Source organism: Telopea speciosissima, chromosome 3, assembly GCF_018873765.1.
Source record: "Telopea speciosissima isolate NSW1024214 ecotype Mountain lineage chromosome 3, Tspe_v1, whole genome shotgun sequence".
NCBI lineage: Eukaryota > Viridiplantae > Streptophyta > Magnoliopsida > Proteales > Proteaceae > Telopea > Telopea speciosissima.
The window spans coordinates 8,558,121-8,579,208 of record NC_057918.1 but is presented as its reverse complement, the minus strand read 5'-3'; the positions used below and the strand labels follow the sequence as shown (position 1 = coordinate 8,579,208).

The 21,088-nt window shown below is 37.8% G+C and overlaps 3 protein-coding genes across 9 annotated transcripts in view; 2 read left to right on the top strand and 1 right to left on the bottom strand.

The window, feature by feature from the left end:
- LOC122656427 (ubiquitin-conjugating enzyme E2-23 kDa-like) overlaps positions 1-2,223 on the top strand; it is a 28,998-nt gene extending 26,775 nt beyond the window's left edge. For 6 of the 7 annotated variants that reach the window (XM_043850944.1, XM_043850946.1, XM_043850943.1 and 3 more), the window contains 4 exons: positions 838-952; positions 1,290-1,342; positions 1,710-1,838; positions 1,992-2,223. In XM_043850944.1, coding sequence (XP_043706879.1) covers positions 838-952; positions 1,290-1,342; positions 1,710-1,838; positions 1,992-2,125 — 431 coding nt within the window. In that variant the 3' untranslated portion in view covers positions 2,126-2,223. Of the gene's footprint in view, positions 1-328; positions 730-837; positions 953-1,289; positions 1,343-1,709; positions 1,839-1,991 lie in introns of those variants that run through there. The other variant, XM_043850945.1, reaches the window with a different exon arrangement.
- A 6,007-nt stretch (positions 2,224-8,230) lies between these two features.
- Positions 8,231-9,632, top strand: LOC122656424 (RING-H2 finger protein ATL46-like). The gene has a single exon (XM_043850933.1). It carries the CDS (start codon positions 8,243-8,245, stop codon positions 9,434-9,436), a length of 1,194 nt encoding a protein of 397 aa, XP_043706868.1. The 5' UTR covers positions 8,231-8,242; the 3' UTR covers positions 9,437-9,632.
- Positions 9,633-19,657: 10,025 nt separating this feature from the next.
- LOC122654151 lies at positions 19,658-20,218 on the bottom strand. The gene has a single exon (XM_043848129.1). The coding sequence runs from the start codon at positions 20,216-20,218 to the stop codon at positions 19,658-19,660; it is 561 nt and encodes a 186-aa protein (XP_043704064.1).
- Between the last annotated feature and the right edge of the window lie 870 nt (positions 20,219-21,088).

Here is a 21,088-nt window from a genome sequence, read left to right as displayed (position 1 = left end):
TACAGGAAGATGTATTATCAACTGCCACCTCATTTTAGGGAGATAAATGCCGTTCTGTTGCCAGGCATTATTGGTTCGAGGAACAAATTACACTTCATTACAAATTCTAAGATTGTTTGGTTGAATATTCTTTGTTTCTCCCCTACTAATTGGCTCATTGGACCAGAGAAATTTATGGTTAATATTTGATCTTGGATAGGAAGATCTGAAGTATAACAATGGTGACTTTGTCATTCCTGCTGCTTTTGTTTCTTCTGCCTATTGCTTTTATTTAGTCCGTCTCGACATTGGACAAGAAGTACATGACATTCCTCATTTGATAGCTCCTATGATGCATCATGATTTGAATCTTCCCTGACTTACCTCATTAAATGAAACTAAAGAGAGTGCAATTATTTAACTAATTAATCTAAATATTATTGGAAAAGAATCAGGTAACCTTCTTTCTTCTTCTTGTACATTGGGATCTTTATGAACTTCATCTGCTGAGGCTAGCTCTCTAAGTTTTTTCCTGTCTGGGAAGAAAGCAATAAACCAATTTTCTAGCATACCAGTTCAGTATTGAAGGAAGAGACCGAATTTTATGAAGCCAGAGAACCACTTAGAATCTGGAATTTGGTGGAATTTTGTTGGTCATTGGATCTACTGACAAATTTATGCTGAAGAATCAGTATCTTCTTCAAATGCATTTAAATTTTATTTTTAAAACATGCTTCCATATTTCAAAAGGTTGATTAGCTTTATGTCTTCCTTATTTCCATCTCAAGATTATCTGTTAGTACCAGAAAAAAAAAAAAAGATTGTCTGTTGGGTCCTGTCTGACTGTGTTTCTTACAGGCCTTTATGAAGGTGGAGTGTGGAAAGTTCGTGTGGAGCTGCCAGATGCCTACCCTTACAAGTCTCCTTCTATTGGATTTCTGAACAAAATATTCCATCCAAATGTTGATGAGCTGTAAGTGCATTTGTACAGTCAAATACCTTATTTATTTTAGTGGGGAATATTAGAGTATTAGACATCTCCCAGTAGAATCTTCGTATTTACGTGAAATGTCAGTGGTACCATTGATCTTTCTTAATTTCGTTCTAGGCATAAAAGCAGTATTTTACAATTCCTTAATTTTTTTATCTGCAAAGAAAATTTTGAAATGTCAACCTTCTATGGTGCTCTTGTTATTTTGCTTTATTGATATTTCTTCATGAAGGCCACAGATATCATCTTTTTATTACCATTTCTGGATACTTCTATAATTAGATGCTCCATGCTGACCATCTCTTATTATGAACCACAGGTCTGGTTCTGTATGCTTGGATGTTATCAACCAATCTTGGAGTCCAATGTTCGGTAAAACTACCTTTCCTTTTTAACCATCCATGGGTGAACTAATGAAATCTTCATTGACGACTGCACACTTAGATTTGCAATTTATCAAAATAATAATAGTAGTAAAGACATTATTCTCAAGTGCTCAAGTGCAAGCTGTTGAACAGAGTAAAATGGCAAACCAGAATCCGTGTAGGGGACCTCATTCAAGTGGGATAAGGTTTTGAATGCAAACATTGATTAGGACATTCATGGTAGATTGTTGAGACCCTATACATAATGTTCTATGCTTCTGTGACAATGGCAATACAAATAACAACAATAATAACCCTCTGAGATTTTTGCTTCGTCTTTCATTTTGGATTTTTTTTTCATGCTGTGGCTGCAGATCTGCTGAATGTCTTTGAGGTGTTCCTCCCACAACTTTTGCTTTACCCAAATCCTTCAGACCCATTAAATGGTGACGCAGCATCCCTGATGATGAAGGACCAGAAACAATACGAACAGAAAGTGAAAGGTGAAGACATCTCACCCAAGTTTTATATTAACCTTTCCATCTCATCATTTAGATCTTGAAATTATAAGAAATCGGTTTTCTTTTGCTGAAAGCAAAAGCAGTGGTTTTACTGAACAAAGAACACTTATTTTTCTACCATCACTTGTGCAACAGAGTACTGTGAGAAATATGCAAAGAGAGAGAACATTACCAATCCCCAAGCTGAAGATAGCAGTGACGATGATGACATCAGTGACGGTCGGAGCACATCAAGCGATGATGAAGTTGCAGGACATCCAGACCCATAAGCAACTTTGTGGCCATTCATGTTTTAATGTGAATTCCCGCATTTCATGTTTGCAAATCCTTCATTTCTGTAACTTTTATCTTCAATTGTTTATAAATATATATGTAGCTAGTGAGAGTGCGTGCTTGTTAACTTGCACGTTTACCGAATCAAACTACATGCAGCAGTACCAAGGGGTCAAGTGATCAACAGAGAGAAAAAACAGATTAAAAAAATTGGTTAAAAAAAAAAACAAATGAAGAATATTTATGATTAATTTTACTTCTGATATGATATCTGGCAAAAACAAACAAGTAATCTAAAATGTCCATTTGGGAAAGAATCTCCATGAGTGGGATTTCTAATTTTGTAATGTGGAAGAGTAATATTACAAAGGGGAAAAGAACTCTGTCCGGGAGTGTGGTCTATGTCAGCACTCTCATGAATCTATCTCTCTTTTATGTGAAAAGATACCTCTGTCCCCTTGTTTTAAGGAGGAGAGGGATAGACGCATGGGAGTGCTGGCGTAGGCCACACTCCGGACAGGAAATTACCTCCCTATGAGAAATATGACCATTGGAGATGTAGTGAGTAGTTTCCATTAACCTCCTTGTACACTGGCAACTCAATACGTAGTCCTGAACAAGTGTTAGCCCCTAAGATGTACGTGCAGAGGAACTCTCCTCTGTTCCCACAATTGCGAAGGAGTAATGAATGACCAGATTTTCTAACGCTGAATGAATGAAGACCCGCTAGACCATCCAACAAGGGGGCCCATAACGAATTGATTTTATGTACTCAAAAAAGTCTTGGTTCTTATGCTTAAAATCATACTTTCGGCAATAAGGTGCCGCATTCATTGGACTCTTTGGCTTTCGGTAAGATACAGGATTTTTGCGGCAAGCTTGCAACTAACTTCTCTCCCTCTCTCTTAGATGAAAGTCCTGTAACTGAATTGAATGATATTTAATGAGAGCTTTTTTGACCCATCAACCTCACATGAAGGTGAAAGATTTTGAGTTACAGGAAAATTCAACATGATAGGAATTTGTCAAGATCGTACGTGTTAGGTTGATTGAAATGATAAATCCATGAAGTTTGGGTTCAAGTCTTTCTATTACCATTTTATAAAAAAAATAAATTAATAATAAAAAGGAAAAACAAAGCAAAAAATGACTAATTTGGTTGAGGGGAATTCTTTGAGTGGTAGAAAAAAATATACTACAATTTACTCGGAGGAAAAAAAAAAAAAACTAGGGTTGACAAGTTTGAAGTTTAAAGTTGTAACAGCCAGAGACTCGAACTCGTGATCACTTGGTCACATTGGACTATTGGAGTAACCTAACCATTGCCTTGTGATAATGAACATGCAAATGTAAAGTGAATATTTCTACCCAAAAAAAGTAGATATAATAATATCTAATTTGAATCTGTTTAGTTAATTTATATTTGACTTTTTTTATTATGTATATAAATTTGCCCAATTAAGTTTCAATTTTAAAATTTAATAGTAAGTTCAACAAATTCTACAACATATAAAATATAACTTAAATACAAAATATATGATGCATTTCATAGAATTTAGATTAAATTGAAGAAGGTATATCACTGGAATGGATATGGTCATACCAAATTTAAATCCTATTATCCAGGGTAAATATCTAGTAATGGATAGAAATTTAAAATAAATCTCAATTTTCTACTATGCATTTACCAAACTTCCTATTGAATGCAATTTAGATTAATTTCTTGCCACTGTCATTACAACCCTTAGGCACCCTTTGGATGATATGCATGTCCATCTTTATCACTCCCCATCCAGAAGAGAAAAAAAAAGGTCAATAAGAGCTCAATCCACATAGACCCACAATCAATAGTTTCTTTCCCTAGGAGATTTGAATCTATATTAATAACAAAGGTAGAGTTATGGTTCCTTTTGCAACTTTAAGGCAACTCAAAGGGAAATCCATGAAACTAGCCAGTCCTTGGTAATACCACACCCTTTCTTTTCGTATGTTAAGTTCAAAGGTTCCATCATTCTTGAAAAAACAAATAAGCCATTTGCATGGGAATTCCTATTTATATGAAGTGAAGTTTCACAACAAGATCAAGTTTTCTTTCAACCATGGAGAAGAGAGAATCTTTTCGGCACTCTTCCTTTTGTTCTTAATTTTTTTTTTAATTCCTTCTATAAAAAAAACAACGAAAGAGAGATACACACACCACCTGTCCTGCATAAATTAATGGAGAGCATCATACGAGAGAATATCGTACAAGATGGACAGGGGATTATTTCAAAGATGGAAGAGAGATATAGACACAAATTCTGCTACCTTGTGGTGCCCTAGTGATGTGTCCAGCTTTTTTCGAACAAAAAAATCTTTTGGGAGCATGGTTTAAAGAATCAGTATTGAATCCACCAATTCATATCACTAACCAATACCGATTCCTAGCTGATACATATCGATGGGTCGGTAAAGTCCAAGGGTAAACACATTTAAAAAATAAATAAATAAATGATTTTTGAAGTAAAATAAGGGTTTGCACCCCAAAAAAAAAAAGAAGTAAAATAAAGGTAAATTCGTCCAATCTGAACCGATACCGGCCGATCTAGATCGGTATCCCGATCGATACCTATTACTAGATCCCTGTTTGGGACGGTGGGGCCCTTTTCCCTAAACAAGTCCAAAGCAGATAGCATCCCTTTCATGGGGATGTTTCTTTCCAACTATTGAACTAATGCAAAGAAGCATCTTAAGAACATTCTGGTTAAAGAAAAATCAATTTTCTTTTGGAAAAGGAAAAGTCATAACTTTGGATAGTGGCAGTGCATTCCCTGGACTATTTTGAATTCCAAGAACAATCTACATCAGAAAACAAAATGTCACCAGTGAACATGAATTTTTTTTTTTTTGGGGGTAGACAGTGAACATGGTTCAAGTTAGCGGAAACAGTTTCCATGGGGTCCGATTCCGATTTGAACCCTAGAAATCAAGTACAAATCAGTCGATTTAAAGCGGCTAGAATCAAGATTGTTCGATTCTGATCCAATTCGACAGAAATTGATGATTCAATTCTGATTCCTTAAACAATGACCATTTTGCTGAATTGAGATTTGATTAAAGAAGGTAAAGCATGTAGAACACAGGGTTTAAAAGAACAGAATCAAAATCTGAAATCAACCCTGGCAGTTTCCAATCCGGATTGAGTAGACTTGGAATCGGTCAAAATATGCCCTAACTCTTAAATCCAATATGGATCAATTGATCCGGATCGACCAATTCCGATTCTTATAACACAAGATGATGCAGCGGTGGTGTTTTGGATGTGGTCTGAGGTATCGGTATTGGATCGCTTATATCGGTATAGCTAGCCACCGATCTTGATACCATGTTGATACCATATTGGTGAAATGGTAAATTTGCCCGGTATGGACAATCCGTATTGATATATTGATCCATTTCGATATCATATCGATTTTAAAGGTGACCAATACCAGATGCCGTGCACTAAAACCATGGTACTTGTGGACCATACCATCAAGCATCATGGGTTACTTGTATTGTGCTCTCTAAAATTGTCTGTTTCACACCCTAATTTTCTCTTTCCTTCCTTTAAAAATCAATGAATTTGGGAGGTGACATTAATCCAAAACTCAAGTAATTGACTTTGTAGCTAAGATTTAACAAAGAGTGATTATTGACACTTTAAGACATGATTTATCCTTTTGAAGGCAACAACCTAAAATCATGGAGACAAGCAATGATCTCAAACAATGCAAGTCAATATCATGGTTTTAGTGCATGGTATCGGATCAAGTATTGGTCACCTTCAAAACTGATACAATATCGATATAGTATCCGCCTAGATAGGACAAGTTTATCCCTGTGTTTTCTTAAAAAATAGGTTTTTGACCATTTTATCCCTTATCTGTTCCATTTCATCGATATGATATCGATCATGTATTAGTATCCATCACCTTCAAAATCATGCAATATCAATCGTATCGGACAATCTGATACATATGACAATATTGATACCGATACTAATACTGATACTTCAAAACATGATCAATATTGAATGGTGGTGGTAAGTGGTAATTGATAAACATCCCTAATGTGAACGCAAGAGAAGCTTTGTGTGGGAGATGCTCCCATGATCATTCCCACACACACGCACACTTAGATTTTTTTGCTTTCAACTACGTCATCTTTAGCCATTGATGACGCAAGCATATGCTATCATGATCGTCTGATTTATGATGGATGGATTCCACAAAGAGAATCTAAGGATCAAGCATCATGGGTTCAAGATTCTGCCCAATCCGGTTCGACCCATTTCTTTTTCAAAAACTTGGGTTAGGGCAGGTTTCATTAAATTCCGGGTAATTCTAGACGGTCTGGATTGGAATCGGATCAAATTCAACCGATCCATTACTGTTCTGTAAAACCTTGTCAAACACTTTCATATCTAATTGTTGTATGCAGCGTTTTGAAACACAGAATCGGAGATCGAATCGGTCCTGTTTATTTCAATCTGGTTCAGATCGAAATCAACCAGAATACGTCCCAAAATACTTTAGAAACAGATCTTAGATCTAAGAATGAATTCATCCTAGGGGTTTTTTTTTTTTGCATAAATCGACGGTAATGGAATTGGGATTAATCTCGATCAATTCAGATTTGAATCAGTTGATTCACCTATCAATTCCCTGAAACCACAAACACACCTTTAAGACTAAGATTACCCAAGATTATTTTTTGGAACCGTATTTGAGGTGTGCGTCATGCCACAGTCCAGCCGTCAGATGCACGCAGGAGAGGATCTAAATCCGATTTCTTAGAGGGTTGGGGAGCATGGTTTTAATGATTGGTATCAGAAGGACTTGGGTTTTCTCCAGCAGTGGCAGGAGCTGAAGGCCCACCTGTGAAATGAGCCAAACACCCTTTGTTTAGCTGGGCTGGATCCTTCGGTTCCCATCATAGTTGGAAGAGAGCCACATTGGTATCAGATCGGGTATCGATTACCTTCAAAATCAATATGATATCAATACAAATAGAGAAAGATAAGCCCTTATTAGACAAATTTGTCCTTGAGTTTTTTTTTTTTTTTTTTGACTGTTTTACCCTTGATTCGCGTTGTTTCACAGATACGGAATCAAGATTGAAGGCCAATGATACTGATAGGGATAAAATTTTATATGTTGCTGTAATTGGAGCGCTGCTATGTGCATCGTGTAACGTAGCAGCAGCCATATATGCACGGCAGACCCTACTGTGCACACATGGATGCTACTGCACCGCACAATGCGACTCTACTGTACACACATGGATGCTACTGCGCCGCATGATGCGCACAGCAACGCTTCAATTACAACAGCAGATAAAAGTCCGATAGGAATCGTTTTACCTCAAAGCTCAAGGCTCAAGGCTCAAACCCAATAACAAATTTCCTTTTTAAGAGAAACTTCCAAAGAAAAATCACCTACACACGTCTAATCCAACGGACAGGGATATCGTACAGAATACAGATTGAATTACCACAAAAGCCCTCCTTACATTGTACAAAAGGAAACACATCAGTCAGGCGCCCGAGACTGCCAACTGCGGCTCTTTTTGGCATCTCTTCCCCAATCTCCGGCCTTTGGAAGCTACTTAGCCTACTGCTACCACTAGCCCTCTACCTCTGCTCTGGTCCTCTACCCCACCTTACCCTTCCATTATAAATGGAGTTTTAAAGGTTTTTCTTGTCAGAAATTTAAAACTCCTCATCGAAAACCTGTCACTTTTTTAGGGTTTCTGCTGCAACGCTGTCATAGACAACCCACCAAATCAAACTTAAATGAAGTCCTTTAATGGCGGGATTCAACTAAACCAAGGTAGGTAAGCTGCAGCCTCAACATCTCCCAAATCTCTCTTCCCTTATTCTTGTACAGTATATTCTCGTGCGTTGATACATGGAAAAAAATTGGTATTTTTAGCATAGAAACACCTTCTTCAGCCCCTCCTTTGTTCTCAAATCTGAAGAATGTTTGCTTTTCTTATGTACTATCTGCTTGAATAAATTCGGCCTTTTATCTTAGTGGGAGTAATGGGTAGTCTTCTCTTTTTTCAGTTCCTTTGGATTTCATATTAGAAAGATGAGAACAAGGACGACGCTCTGGTCTTTCCCATCTACTACTCATCCTCAGATGTCTTGGTTTCAGTCTCAAATCAAGGAAAAAGATGGTACTTCTTACTTCCCACCTGTTATTTCTCCTCCTCTTTCTTCTTCTTATTCTTCAGTCCGATCTCCTTACAGTAGTAGTAATGATCAGAATGGATCAACCCCATCGTCATCTGGAAGCAGAATCAGCCCAGCTGTTCTTTTTATCATAGTTATTCTAGCTGTTATATTCTTCATATCTGGTCTGCTCCACCTGCTCGTTAGATTCCTCATAAAAAAACCATCTTCCTCATCAAACCCTCAGTCTAATAGGTACCCAGATTTGTCCGGCTCAGATGCTCTGCAAAGACAATTACAACAGCTATTCCATCTCCATGACTCGGGTCTAGATCAAGCTTTCATAGATGCTCTCCCTGTTTTCCTCTACAAAGAGATAATGGGCCTAAAAGAACCCTTCGATTGTGCTGTTTGCCTCTGTGAATTTTCAGAACAAGACAAACTTAGATTGCTTCCCATATGTCGCCATGCTTTTCACATCAACTGTATAGACACTTGGCTCCTGTCAAACTCAACATGCCCTCTTTGCAGAGGAACCCTCTTCCTTCCTGACCTTTCGATTGAAAACCCAGTTTTTGAATTTGATGATCCGAGGGAAGAAGATGGGATTCCCACCGACAGAGAGGATAGGTTCACTTGTGGACAAAAAACAGGGGAAACAGAGGAGATTGTTGGGGAAAAGAGGGTTCTTTCCGTGAGGCTCGGTAAATTCAGGAATATGAAAAATGATCAAGTAGAAGGAGAAGAAAAAGGAGAAGGAGAGACCAGTAGTCGTAATTTGGATTCGAGGAGATGTTATTCGATGGGTTCATATCAGTATGTTGTTGGTGATTCCAATCTGCAAGTGGCCTTACGCCACGATAGAGATGATGCTGGTGATGTGAAACTAGTGAAAGGGAGAGCAAACAATGAGAATTCTTCGGTTATTGTGGATATGGAGGGGAAGAAACTCAGTAGAGGAAGTAAAGGTGAGAGCTTCTCTGTTTCCAAGATCTGGCTCTGGCCAAAGAAGGGAAAATTTCCAAGTTCTTCAGAATCTCATATGATGGGTATTCCTTCTTCATCTCTTAATGTCGGCTTGCCATTGCCCGAAAGAACTCAAGATGTATGAAGGTATTTTGCTTTCTATTTTCTTGATTATTCACCTCACTCAAAAATTCAATTTCTGGTTGAGCATTTGTTTATATTTTCCTTATTTATTCTAAGATGCAAATGGGTATGAGTCATCCGTCTCTGCAAAAATACTCTTAAAAGTGAAATACCAACTTTTTTTCTATTTTTTTTTGTTAATCCTGTATAAATCATTCCCTTAAAAGAAAGTACCTATATGCTAATAATACATCTGATGGGGGTATTGTTCCTCCATTGTCAATCACTCTTGAGCTTAGAAAAGCTGGGGTTGCAAGGGATTTGAGTATCAGAATGACATATAAGGTCTGTAAAGGTCAGTATTAAGCAAAGGTACTATTATTATATTAAGATTTGATCTTATGAGAGTTACAATAAGGAGGAAAATCCGTAAAATGGTATAGCTCATTTTTGCTTTTCCAAGTTGCTTTTGGGGTGATGGGTTTCTTTCTAAATTTGCTTTTGGAAAAAATAGAAATGTAATACTGTGTGTACCAATTCATTCAGGCTTTTGTGGCTTTGTGACCTTGTGGGTTGTGCAAAGACCCATTTGACTGCTACTTTGTTGTGTTCTATACTCTGTAATGATGGTGGGATCCGTGAAAAGTAGTATGAAGGATTCTTGTGATGAGAGCTTTGATTTGAAATGTTGTTTTCGGAAGGGGTTTCTTTCTATGGGGATAAGAATTTGTGGTGGGGGTGGGGTTTAAATTTTGAAGAGAGTAGTGCCATGGTGGATGTGGACCCCTGTGTTCTGTGGTGTTATCTTGCCACACCTTCAACCTCACCTAAAAATTTTTAGGGGAAAATGTCAACTTGCGCGCTCTCTTTTTCAATTGTGGCCTCCCCCCCCCCCCTCTCCAACGCTCTCTAATTGGTGGCTCTTGCACCAGCACGGGCCAATAAGAGTATGGGCAGAGGCATAAATTTGATGAGATTTTTTATTTCATGAGGTGGGGTTTTAATTTCTTATGCTTCTGTCTCGGTGTAGGAACTACACAATCAGGCAGCATTCTTTTTCTCTTCATCCTCTATACTATGTTTTATTCCTTTTCCCCCCTCAAAGGTGCCCGTATCTTAGATCGGGTACTGATATGATGCCTATACGAATTGGGTGGAATTGGGCCAGTTAAACTGACCGGATCCACTTTTGGTTAACTCACCTGATTCATATTAATATCAATAATTAATATCGTATTGATAATGGGCTTCAACAATACTAATACGAGTATGGAACCAGGATAGGATAAAATAGATATGAGTTTAATAGTCTTTTCCAAGGTTGTGTTTGGTATGCATTCCTAGAATAGATTGTGGGTCTAGAGCACATATTGAAACCAGATTTTTCTCTATGTTCTCACTTCAGAATGTATTTTAGATCTAAAATCTATTCTGAGAATGCATACCAAACACAACCCAAGTGTGAAGAAGACATTGTGTCCATACAAGGGTGATAGAGGTTTTTAAATCTTTGATCAATAAATTGGGTGACCTCCATGAGCTGTGGAGTGTCCATACCTTACAAGTTATTGAATAGTAACTCTTAATTAATAATTAAATGGGTGGTTGACGGAAGAGTCCAAGATCTTGTATGTTGAGCACCATATATTAATATTAAAGGGTGGTTGTTCATAAAAATAAGGATTAAAGACTTAATTGTTGAGGTATGTTGGAGTTGGATTAAAGTGACTAATTACTTTTTAATTGCCATCTCTATATATTCTATGAGTATGGCCCCAAAATCCCCCATTTAATAATTGAGAACTCCGGTTGTTAACACGAGGAAGGCGAAGATATCTAGGTAATGGTGTGAATTGGCAATAGGTTTTGATTTAATTATATATTTTCACGTGTAATGACATACCTTCCCATGTATGTCCACATATTCTCTCGTCACACTTACGTTTGGTATGCGTTTTAAGTCGATAATAAATCCCAAAAAATCATATCAAACACATCCTTAGTTTCTTACCCATGATCTTAAACATCGAGACCCATTATTTATTTAACGTATATTTGTTATCTCAACTTTTCAACCTCTAACATTTTGTGGGTATTGGGCTTCCCTTGATCTCAACTCAAATTTTCTGAAATTGATGTTACCTCAACATTTTAGTATAATTTCTTACAATGCATAATAATTGCAGAGAAATTTTGTAAGGGGAAGTTTTCCTTTATATAGTGTGATGGAAAAGGACAGCCCTGTCAATGGTTGTCAATATCTATTCCCTATTTATGCGAGGTCGAAAATACCCCATATTGCAAGGGGGATTCCCTTGACTGTGGCTAAAAAACTGAGTCAAATTGGGCATTATCGCGAGACTTTTGAGTCTACCTCTACAAAATTTCAACCTTATCTAATGTATCATGTGGTCTAACATAGAGTGCTGGTGTAGAAAATGCCGTCTAAACCCACCAATGTAGAGAAGTAGAGAACCCACCTCCCATTCCCTCCAAAAAGAATGAGTTAGTTATTGAAATGTTCTTTATTAGGCCAAAATAACTGGACACTTCTGCCAGAGGCAAAGCCCATTTGGACCAAACTATGACATATTTGTAAAGGAGGGTGTGCCCTAATTGTGCCTTTTTTTTTTTTTTTTTTTTTTATTTTAAATGATCATCTAAGTTAAATAAGGCATGATTTGAATTAACCACATGTTAAAATTTAAAGCTAAATTCAATTTTTATTGGCACTTTTCTTTATGTACTAAAATTTTTGGTCAATATTTTTTTTAACCATAGCCAAATTGAACTTTAAGAGAGTCTCTCCTCAAGAATCTTTGTCCTTCCTAATCACTCCCAACATTTTTCCCCCGACTCCAGCAAATTGTATGATTTCCTTTGCCATAACCAACAGGTCTAACTTGGGTCAGACAGGCCGAAACTTGGCCAAACCGAATCTTAGATTGGTCCAAGAGTTTCTGGGCCAAGATATTGTCTATTCTATGTTTGGGTTTAGCATAGGGTATGCCTCAGGGCTATAAAAGCAAGTGTTTTCTATGGGGGAGCATGATCGGGGATAATGAGAGCACGCTGAAGCATAAACATGGGCATCATTTCACATTTCATGGGAGTGGTGCGGTCATTTAGCCCCTGTATGTCTGGATGCAAGCGCTACACTCCCCCCCGCCCCCAACAGAAACCATTTTCCCTAATGTATATTATGCCAGATCCAATTGTATCCCAAGTATAAATTCTAGCCCAAACAGAGTGCTTGTTTTGGGCTGGAATTTTCCAAATGAAGAAAAAGATAAATATGCAACCATAATCACTCCCAACTTATTAATTTGTGACAAACTTAATAAGGGGAAGAGATAGTTCGTTGTCTGATCGTGTAGTAATTGCATAAGTGTAGGGACCAATGAGAGTGCATGTAGGGGGCACATAATATGTTTTTTTGATATCATGAAGACAAGACAGTACTTTCACACGCTCTTGTTTCTAGGCTCAGGTGCCACATGATTTTCCCCTTAAAAAAAATTTCATTGTTTGAACTTGTCTTATACAACTTTACCCATGCGTCTCGATGGCCGCATCAACCAAAGTGTTGCTGACTTTGGTTGTGAAAGTAGTGGTCCCACTGTTGAGTATGCACTGATACCAATTAAACCTAAGAAACCATATTTTCATAACTTAGAGAAAAGGAATATGGTCCATCATATAAATAAATGTATATGAGATTAATATTTTTGAATTTTGATTATGCTGCAAAATGATTTATACAAAAAATGAGTTGTCTTGCTGTTCTATGAAGAATCAATGTTGGTTGGCACTTAAATGAATTCTTAGTGATTTATTAACTGTTCAGCTACCATCCTTAATATGTGCAGTTGGAACTTGGAAGAAATTAAACTGTATACTAACATAGAACAAATTCAGAGGAATTTCTTTATGGGAACTGGGAGTCGGGAAAATGCCCTACTCCTTGACAATTATCTGCAAGAAAAAGGAAAGTGTAATCCCATTTGTACCCTTATTAAAGCAATTATTTCTTTATCGATTTATTTAATATTAAAAGGTTGGATTAGGTCAAACCATAATTGAGGGGCTATGTCTGGCCTGAAATTGATCGGTCCAATTGGGCATCCAACGGGCTAGGGCCCCATATTGGGAGCGCCCAATTATTAAACATGGCAGGCTTATAATTGAGCGGGCTTTAAAAAGGCGGGCTTGTTCAGGTTTGTCGGGCTGGGCCTGGAATTGACACCCCCACTTCACCATACGCCTAAACACTTATCCAGTAATATCATCGGTAATATATATCGAAAAATAATGAAGATATCCACGGTACATGTAGCCTTTTAAGTGTTGCGCAAAGGCACAGCTCTCGAGCACTCCGAATTCCCAAAGGCCGCGTAAAACCAAAGCTTAAAACAACTGTCTCCTTCTCTGGCTCTCCTTCTGCGCTCACAGCCATGGCTAAAGATCTCTTCCACCTCTTTGAGTCAATTCTCGGCAAAGGCTCTGTCTTTGCATCTGAGCGTATGAATGTTTTTGAATCTTGGAAAGGCGTCAAGCGGACATTTTTCCAGATAGTGGGAAGATTGAGATTTGGGTGGTTGAGGGCGAGAAATGTTACAAGTTAGAGATTCAGTTTGGGAATGTTCTTTCTTCTTCCGAGTATCGTCTGGGAGAAGTGGAACCAAAAATTTAGTTCTCATGGAGGTATTTTTGTTCATTTCTGTGCAAATTTGCTTCTAATAATTCGTCTGGATTGTTTGTTGTATGAAATTTGTGTGATTATCTTATTTGTAACATTTAGCTGGTATTTCTCGAGGTCAATTTATAAACATATTGGTGCAGTTACACGTGGGATAAATTAGGAGTTGTTCTATTTGTAATTTCACCCCCCCCCCTCTCCCCAACACCCCTTTAAGGTGAGATGAGTTGTGGAGTTTGATTGAAACTCTACTTCAGTATAGAGTCCGAATAGGTTTGGTTTCTTGTCTTTAAATAGATGCATGTAGTCCATCGTTTCTCATTGGATTTTCCCTCCTTCCCTATGGTTTCTGAAACTTATCCATCACACCCACACTGTCTCTCACAACTCTGGCCAAAAGGCAACTCAATAACATCAATAATCAAATCATCAAAGAGGCTTAGCAGCCTTATATTGCTTAAATTGACTGAAATCAAAATTACTAATCAAACTAGGAAAACTGGAAATCAACTCCTAACATGAATGGGAGTATTACAACCTTGCTGAAAATTAAATACAACTAACTATTCTTACTTGAACTAGGAATAAAAATAAGCTACTACTAAGTCTAATCCTGTATGCCTACCTTGTACCCACCTTTTAGGCTCATTAAAGTGGCACATTACAAAGAAAACATATGGGATCATAACATATTACAAATCATTAAAGTGACCCATTACAAAGAAAACATGTGGGATCATAACATATTACAAATAAGCCTTTTAGGTGACTTATCTGTATCACTTGGTTTGTGCGTGGTGAAGCCCTGTTCATATCTTCTTATTCTTCTTCCTTTGCTTCCTTACTTCCCTGTCTAATACTTGCTGTCTCTGTGGTTCTTGTTCTGTTGTTAAGACTGCTGTTTGTGGATTGAAGATATACATCAGTTCCTCTCTTCCTTGCTCTTAAATCAAGTTCGTCAACTGGTGATGTTTTTGTGGGAAGTTTTGGATGATCAGGAACAGCCACATGATGGACCTACTGTCAGGTTTGTTTAACACTAGTATTTTTCTGTCAACTCCTAATATTCCTTGGTCTAGCTGCTTTCTTGCAGAATACTACGGCCTGTGGTACAGTGACTTTCCCCCCCTATTTGATTCCTATTTTGATCTACTGACTTCAGTCCTTTCCATCCATTGTAGTTTTCAAATTCTCTTCACTTGCTGTTTTCAGGTTCCACATGTTTTCTATTTTCTGTCCACACCTATTTATCCCTATCCAACAATTCGATTGGTTGATGTTTCAGCCACATATTCTCCTTGTTAGGACCTTCCTTCGATCCTAGTTTCAGCCCCCCCCCCCCCCCATTGAGTTAGTGGATTGTGAGATATCACCTTCTCCATTTCTGCCTATGATTTCTCAGTTTTGACTCACTACGATTCTGGGTTTCAAACTGGTTTTCTTGTCCTGGTTTATTCAGCCTAGTTAGTCATCACTTCACCCTGGTGATATCAGAGTACAACAGGCTGTCTATGAAGAGGCATTAGAAGTGAAGTGTTTGGTTGATTATCTTGTCTTCCCTCATAAAGGAGAAATGTATATAAATGTGTCCAATTTACTCCTAACTTTCTTTTTTTTTGGGTATTGTGGTACTAAATGTACTCTTCCATACAAATATATTGGTTGTCTACTGTATATGTATTACATAGAACATCTGATTAGTTTGATCTCTTTGGTGGGTGGTATTGATGAACATGTGCACCTATATGATTGGTGGTAACCCTGTACAGAAGGATCTTTTATTTTTTGAGATCCAAATTTCTTATTGTTGTTCCTCAGTCTGAAATATGCAACCTCTTCTATAAGTGTGATTTCTTACTGATAATGTAGGAGTATGGAAGTGATTCCAATGCAGTTTGACTCAATTTCCATTCTATAGGGACTGAACAGGATTGTAAATAGAGCTACAAATCGGTTCTTAATATGTTCTTGTGTCAGTTTTACATATTCCTTTTCTGGTTGTCATACTTTAATTTCTGGTGGATATATGATACTTTCCCGAAACGAACTATTTCATATCCTAATAACTATGCATGGTTTCTGTATTGGAGTCTATGAACCTTATACTCGCTTGAAGGAAAGTCGTCAAGAGCTGGGAAGGGTATCTGTTGGATCTTCCCCCTCATGACATTGTAAAAAGTTGCTAACATTGCTGTCTATAATGAATTTGTTGCATCCACAGGCCTCACCCGTATGAGTGCTCTGGTGGTGACCTACTTCTTGTATTCTAGATGAAAATCTCATCACATTGAAAACTGAATACACCCATGGACTACATTGCATGGAGGTAATGTGTAGTTTCTATTATTTTGGAAATCTAGATGAGATTCATGTTGTATGGTAGCTCCAATGTTCTTTCTTCTCCATCTTGCCAAAATCTGCAGGAAATTCAGAAATTCTCTGTTGATTAGATGATCAATGAAAATCTTGGTGTTATCTCAATTACATTTTTGGTTCCCAAATGCCTTCAGTTGGCAACCCTTCACTCCATGGCTTTATGTTTTGTTGCATGATGTCCATATCATAATTTGACTTAAACGGGCAGTTGATTAATAAAATTGATAATATATTTTTTTAAAGTTGACTGAAATTATTATGAGAAAAGTTCTTTGTGGGGGAGTGTACCACCCACGCCCAGACACAAGGGGGAATGACCACCCTTCTCCCTATTGACGGCGGTAATCCACCTCATGATGCCAACATGCATGCTCTCATTGGTCCCATGCGTGCAGGGTCCACTCTCCCACAGAAAACAATGACCCTTATTATTATTTTTTTTCGGGTAGAGGTGGTGGGCTTGTGGGGTTGTGGGCATGTGACATGGTTTTAAAACAACAAATCAGTTGAACTCGCGATCCAATTTCGATTTTTAAAACAGTTGTGGGCTTTGAAAGAAAATTTCATAATAAATTATGGGGCAGGTCCTTCACCAACAGTGAAAGAGGTGTTCTTTATTGTTAATGATCATGGGACGAAAATTTGTTAGATCCACTAGATAAAAACGGAAATTACAAGATAAGTAGGTTTCAAATTTGTTTTACATCCACTCCTTTCTATTTTAAAAAGATTTACTTAATCCCCAAAGTTGGTTAGTAACCATGCCACGCAAGAATAAAATAAAAATAAACTTCCAGAATTGTCCTAACATCATTTAACTGTTTTAAAAAACTGTGAAACACAATGAAAGTGCAACTTAATTGTAGGAGTATCAAAGCTGTGTTTGGTATGCATACCAAATGCTGCCCAAAGCTCCTATTAACCATTTACCCCCTCCAAAAAAGAAAAAAAGAAAAAAAAATGAAAACAAAGCTAAAGCATTGAGTCCAAAGGGAAGTGCGTCTTAATTGTTGGAATAGAAAACGATAAAAATTTATTTTAAAAAAAAAAACAAAATTGAACAAAAAAAAGAGATGATTGTTCACCCACCATCTTTGGGCTCACAAACCCCCCCTAGGATTTTGGCATGTTCCAAAAGACACTCCTGATACCTATTCACGCCCTCTCCCCCCCCATGGTGAATGGAATCCCATTCATCGTGGGTGGAAGGAAACTCAGTAAATAAAAAAAAAAGAGTGAGAGGAACAATAAAAACAAAAACAAGTAGAGAAAGTTGTGCGCCCCTTCCTTCCTATTTATCCCATCGTGGTTTAAAACAGATGTTTGGGGCAATTTTAAAAGTTTCCTTTATTTTTATTCTTGCATGGCATGAGTACTAACTAACTTTGGGGTTGAGCCGTTGAGTAAATGTTGTCAAAACGGAAAGGAGTGGATGTAAAATAAATTTGAAAACTACTTTATCTTCTAGTTTCCATTGTTTCGGTTAGGTCTAAGGAAGTGCTAGTGTGAACTGATATTGATTTTAAAGTCTATTCGGTTCTAAAACAATGTACTAGAACCGAATATGCTCGGTTTGGTTTAAATTCGGTTTGATTTTACTTTATTATTCGATTAATATAAAAGTGATTCTTTTTCCTTAGAAGTATAATACTATAATATATTAGTAATGTTAGTATAATAATAAAATATAGCCTAATTTGGTATGAATCAATGGTTTCAGCTTTGGTTTGTTTTAACTTTGGGGATTGAGTAAATCTTTTCAAAATGGAAAGAAGTTAATTTCAATCTATTAATTGGATATTTTCGCTTTGGTTTGGTTCAACTTATTAAGTCCAATTTTGGTTTCATTTTTTAGTTTCGGTTCCAATTTGTCAACCTTAGATGGTATGTATCAAAAGGCAAATTGATATTTTACAAATGGATAATTTTGAAAGGGATGCAGTTCATTGTCCAACTTCGTAGCATAGGTTAGGCGCCACCTTATGTGGAAAATGGATTTCCTCCAACCGTGGCGGGAGCTGGTCATTTCACAGGCGGTGGTCATTCATAGGTGGGTCTCACTTGTAAAATGATCAATCCCACTTTTTTAGGTAGTTTTTGAACGGATCCTCAGCTCCCGCCTCCCGCACAACTGGAGGAGAGCCAGATCCCCTTATGTGTAGGGGTGTAAATGAATAGTCAAAATCCATTTTCGTATCCATATCCGTATCTGTTTAGCACTTTTCGAATCTGTCCAAAAGCTAAATGGATGCGGATACGGATAGGCTATAGCTATCCGAAAAAATTATATTTACATGTAAATGGATAAAATATCCGATTCATATCCATGTTCGTATCCGTTTAGCATTATACGAATCCGTCTGATAGCTAATCGAATACGAATCCGAATATAACACTATCCGAACCGAATTCGATCCGTTTACAGCGTTAGTTGTGTGTATCTCTTTCTTCTTTCATAAGATAGTGGCAGAAGGTACTAAAATTCATGTGCTGTTGCGCGACCTGGCAAACATTCTTTTCCAATGTTTAGTTACATTCTCCTACCCTAGATAAGCTTCTGACGTCGTCTTCCACATCCAGCAAAGGTTGGCGGCTTTTTGGCAATCTCCCACAATCCCAAGCCGGAATTCTAGGGTATATTCCAAGGGTCCATAACAATTTATGTTGAAACGGTCAAAACTCAAAAATAATTTTTAAAAAGTTTTTTTTTTTTTTAATCCTTCATGAGATTAAAATGGGGTTTGATTGAACTTTTAGAAGGTTCTTCTGAAGATGGTAACTTAAATAAATAACACCACCAAAGCGACAAGATGATGATTGAATAAAATAAAGAAATTCATTTTTTACTATGACTCCTCTTAAATGGTTCAACTCAACTGTTTTAAAAAATTAATAATAAAAATCCACCTCATATGCATACATAAATATTTATCTCTAATTATTTCTCCTCCCTCTGTAATCACTGACCGCCATAGTATCTTTAGTTTATAGATTTTTAAGAAAAGAATATCACAAGAAAAAACTACAAAAAAAAAAAAAACTACAAAAATAAAACTACGAAAAAAAACTTTAAAAAAAAGAAAAAGAAAAAGAAAATGAAGGACGAATCTCCGGCGGTTCGAACGAGAAGGGGATCCCCGCGCACAGAAGCTTGAACGGCGCACGCATTCAACCGACAAGGGTGAAAGAAGGGGTGTCTTTGCCGAGATCCATGGACGACTTGACGCTGATCGGAATGGAAGCGTAACGGGAGGAGAAGTCACGGTAGATGCGATCCTTGTCTATAAGACTGTCTTGCCCATGCCCTTCATCGAAATTGAGCGCATAGCTCATAGGATCGTATTGGTATTTCCCATTCTTCCACCCTAATCCTCCACCTCTGTTTCCGTTGTTGTTGTTGTTGTTGTTCTTGTTGAATCGTCGAATGAAAGTCTTCCAGCGTGGTCCAGCAATGATCTCCGACCATTCCCTAACCTTTAATACTGCATTCCAACCTTTCCTCCACCATTTCCTCTCTTCGTTATCAACGTTGTTGTTTCGGTTCGCAAAACAACACTGTTCGTCGTTGTCGGGATTCCTGATTCTCTCCCACCAAACGGGACCTCTACCACCGGCGTTCGATCTATCGGAACCTAAACATGGAATCCAGAAACAGCAACCTGATCTCTTCACGAACATTAGATCAGAGACATCTTCACCAGATTCATGATGATTCTGATCCATTCCCATCTCTCAATAATCAAGAGGTTAGCAAAAGAGGAGACAGAAAGAAGATGATCGATACGATATCTCCCCTCCGTGCCTCCCCTTCCCTAATCCCTCCCTTCCTCCCTTGCGCCGTGACCTTCTCTTTCTTTGGTTTCCCTGGTGAGAGAGAGCGATAATTTTCCGAGAGAAAGAGGTGAGAAAGGGTTGGAGGAGAGATAAAAGACTTATAACGGGAAAACATGGAGCATATAAGTGGTAATTGCCATTTGCCAGTTATAACTTCAAGTCAAGTCGTCTATCCTAACGGCTCGTTTTTGTTTGGGGAAAGCTACTTTGGTTTGGCCCCGGAAACTTCGTTGCCCTTTTATGTCCTTTCGTTGCATCCACGGCCCAAACTCACTGAAGAAGATGATTAGGGTAGGACCCCACCAACGTTCCCTAAGGTGGTGTCAATGCCTCAGCAGCTCGGTCCGGTTTGATTTGGTTTGAATCAGTTGTAAACTGATACTAGGTCAAATCAAATCCAAACCATTGGGTCAAATTCAGTTCTAGTCGGTTCGGTTCAAAAAAGTTTTTTTTTTTTTTTTTTTTTGGAGTGGGGGAGAGGAATTTTAATCCTCTCCAATTCCCTAAAGTGTGCAATGCTGCAATTCGGGATGGAGATGTCGATATCTAGCAGCTTGGACATCCAATGGTCTGTGCTCATTGACTTCAGTTTTCTTTATTTATTTTTTTTCCGAGCTCGGCATTGTTGGATGTTCGAACTGTCAAGTGGCGACATCTCCACTTAGAACTGTCGCACTGCACATTTTTAGGGAATTGGAGAGGATTATTTTCCTGGGGGAGAGGGTTCTCTGCCTAACTACATGTGCAAAAGCATCAACAGGGATG

Excerpts from the sequence above, each read along its gene's own strand:
- LOC122656424 (XM_043850933.1), top strand. The coding sequence starts at position 8,243 with ATGAGAACAAGGACGACGCTCTGGTCTTTCCCATCTACTACTCATCCT.
- LOC122654151 (XM_043848129.1), bottom strand. The coding sequence starts at position 20,218 with ATGGGAATGGATCAGAATCATCATGAATCTGGTGAAGATGTCTCTGAT.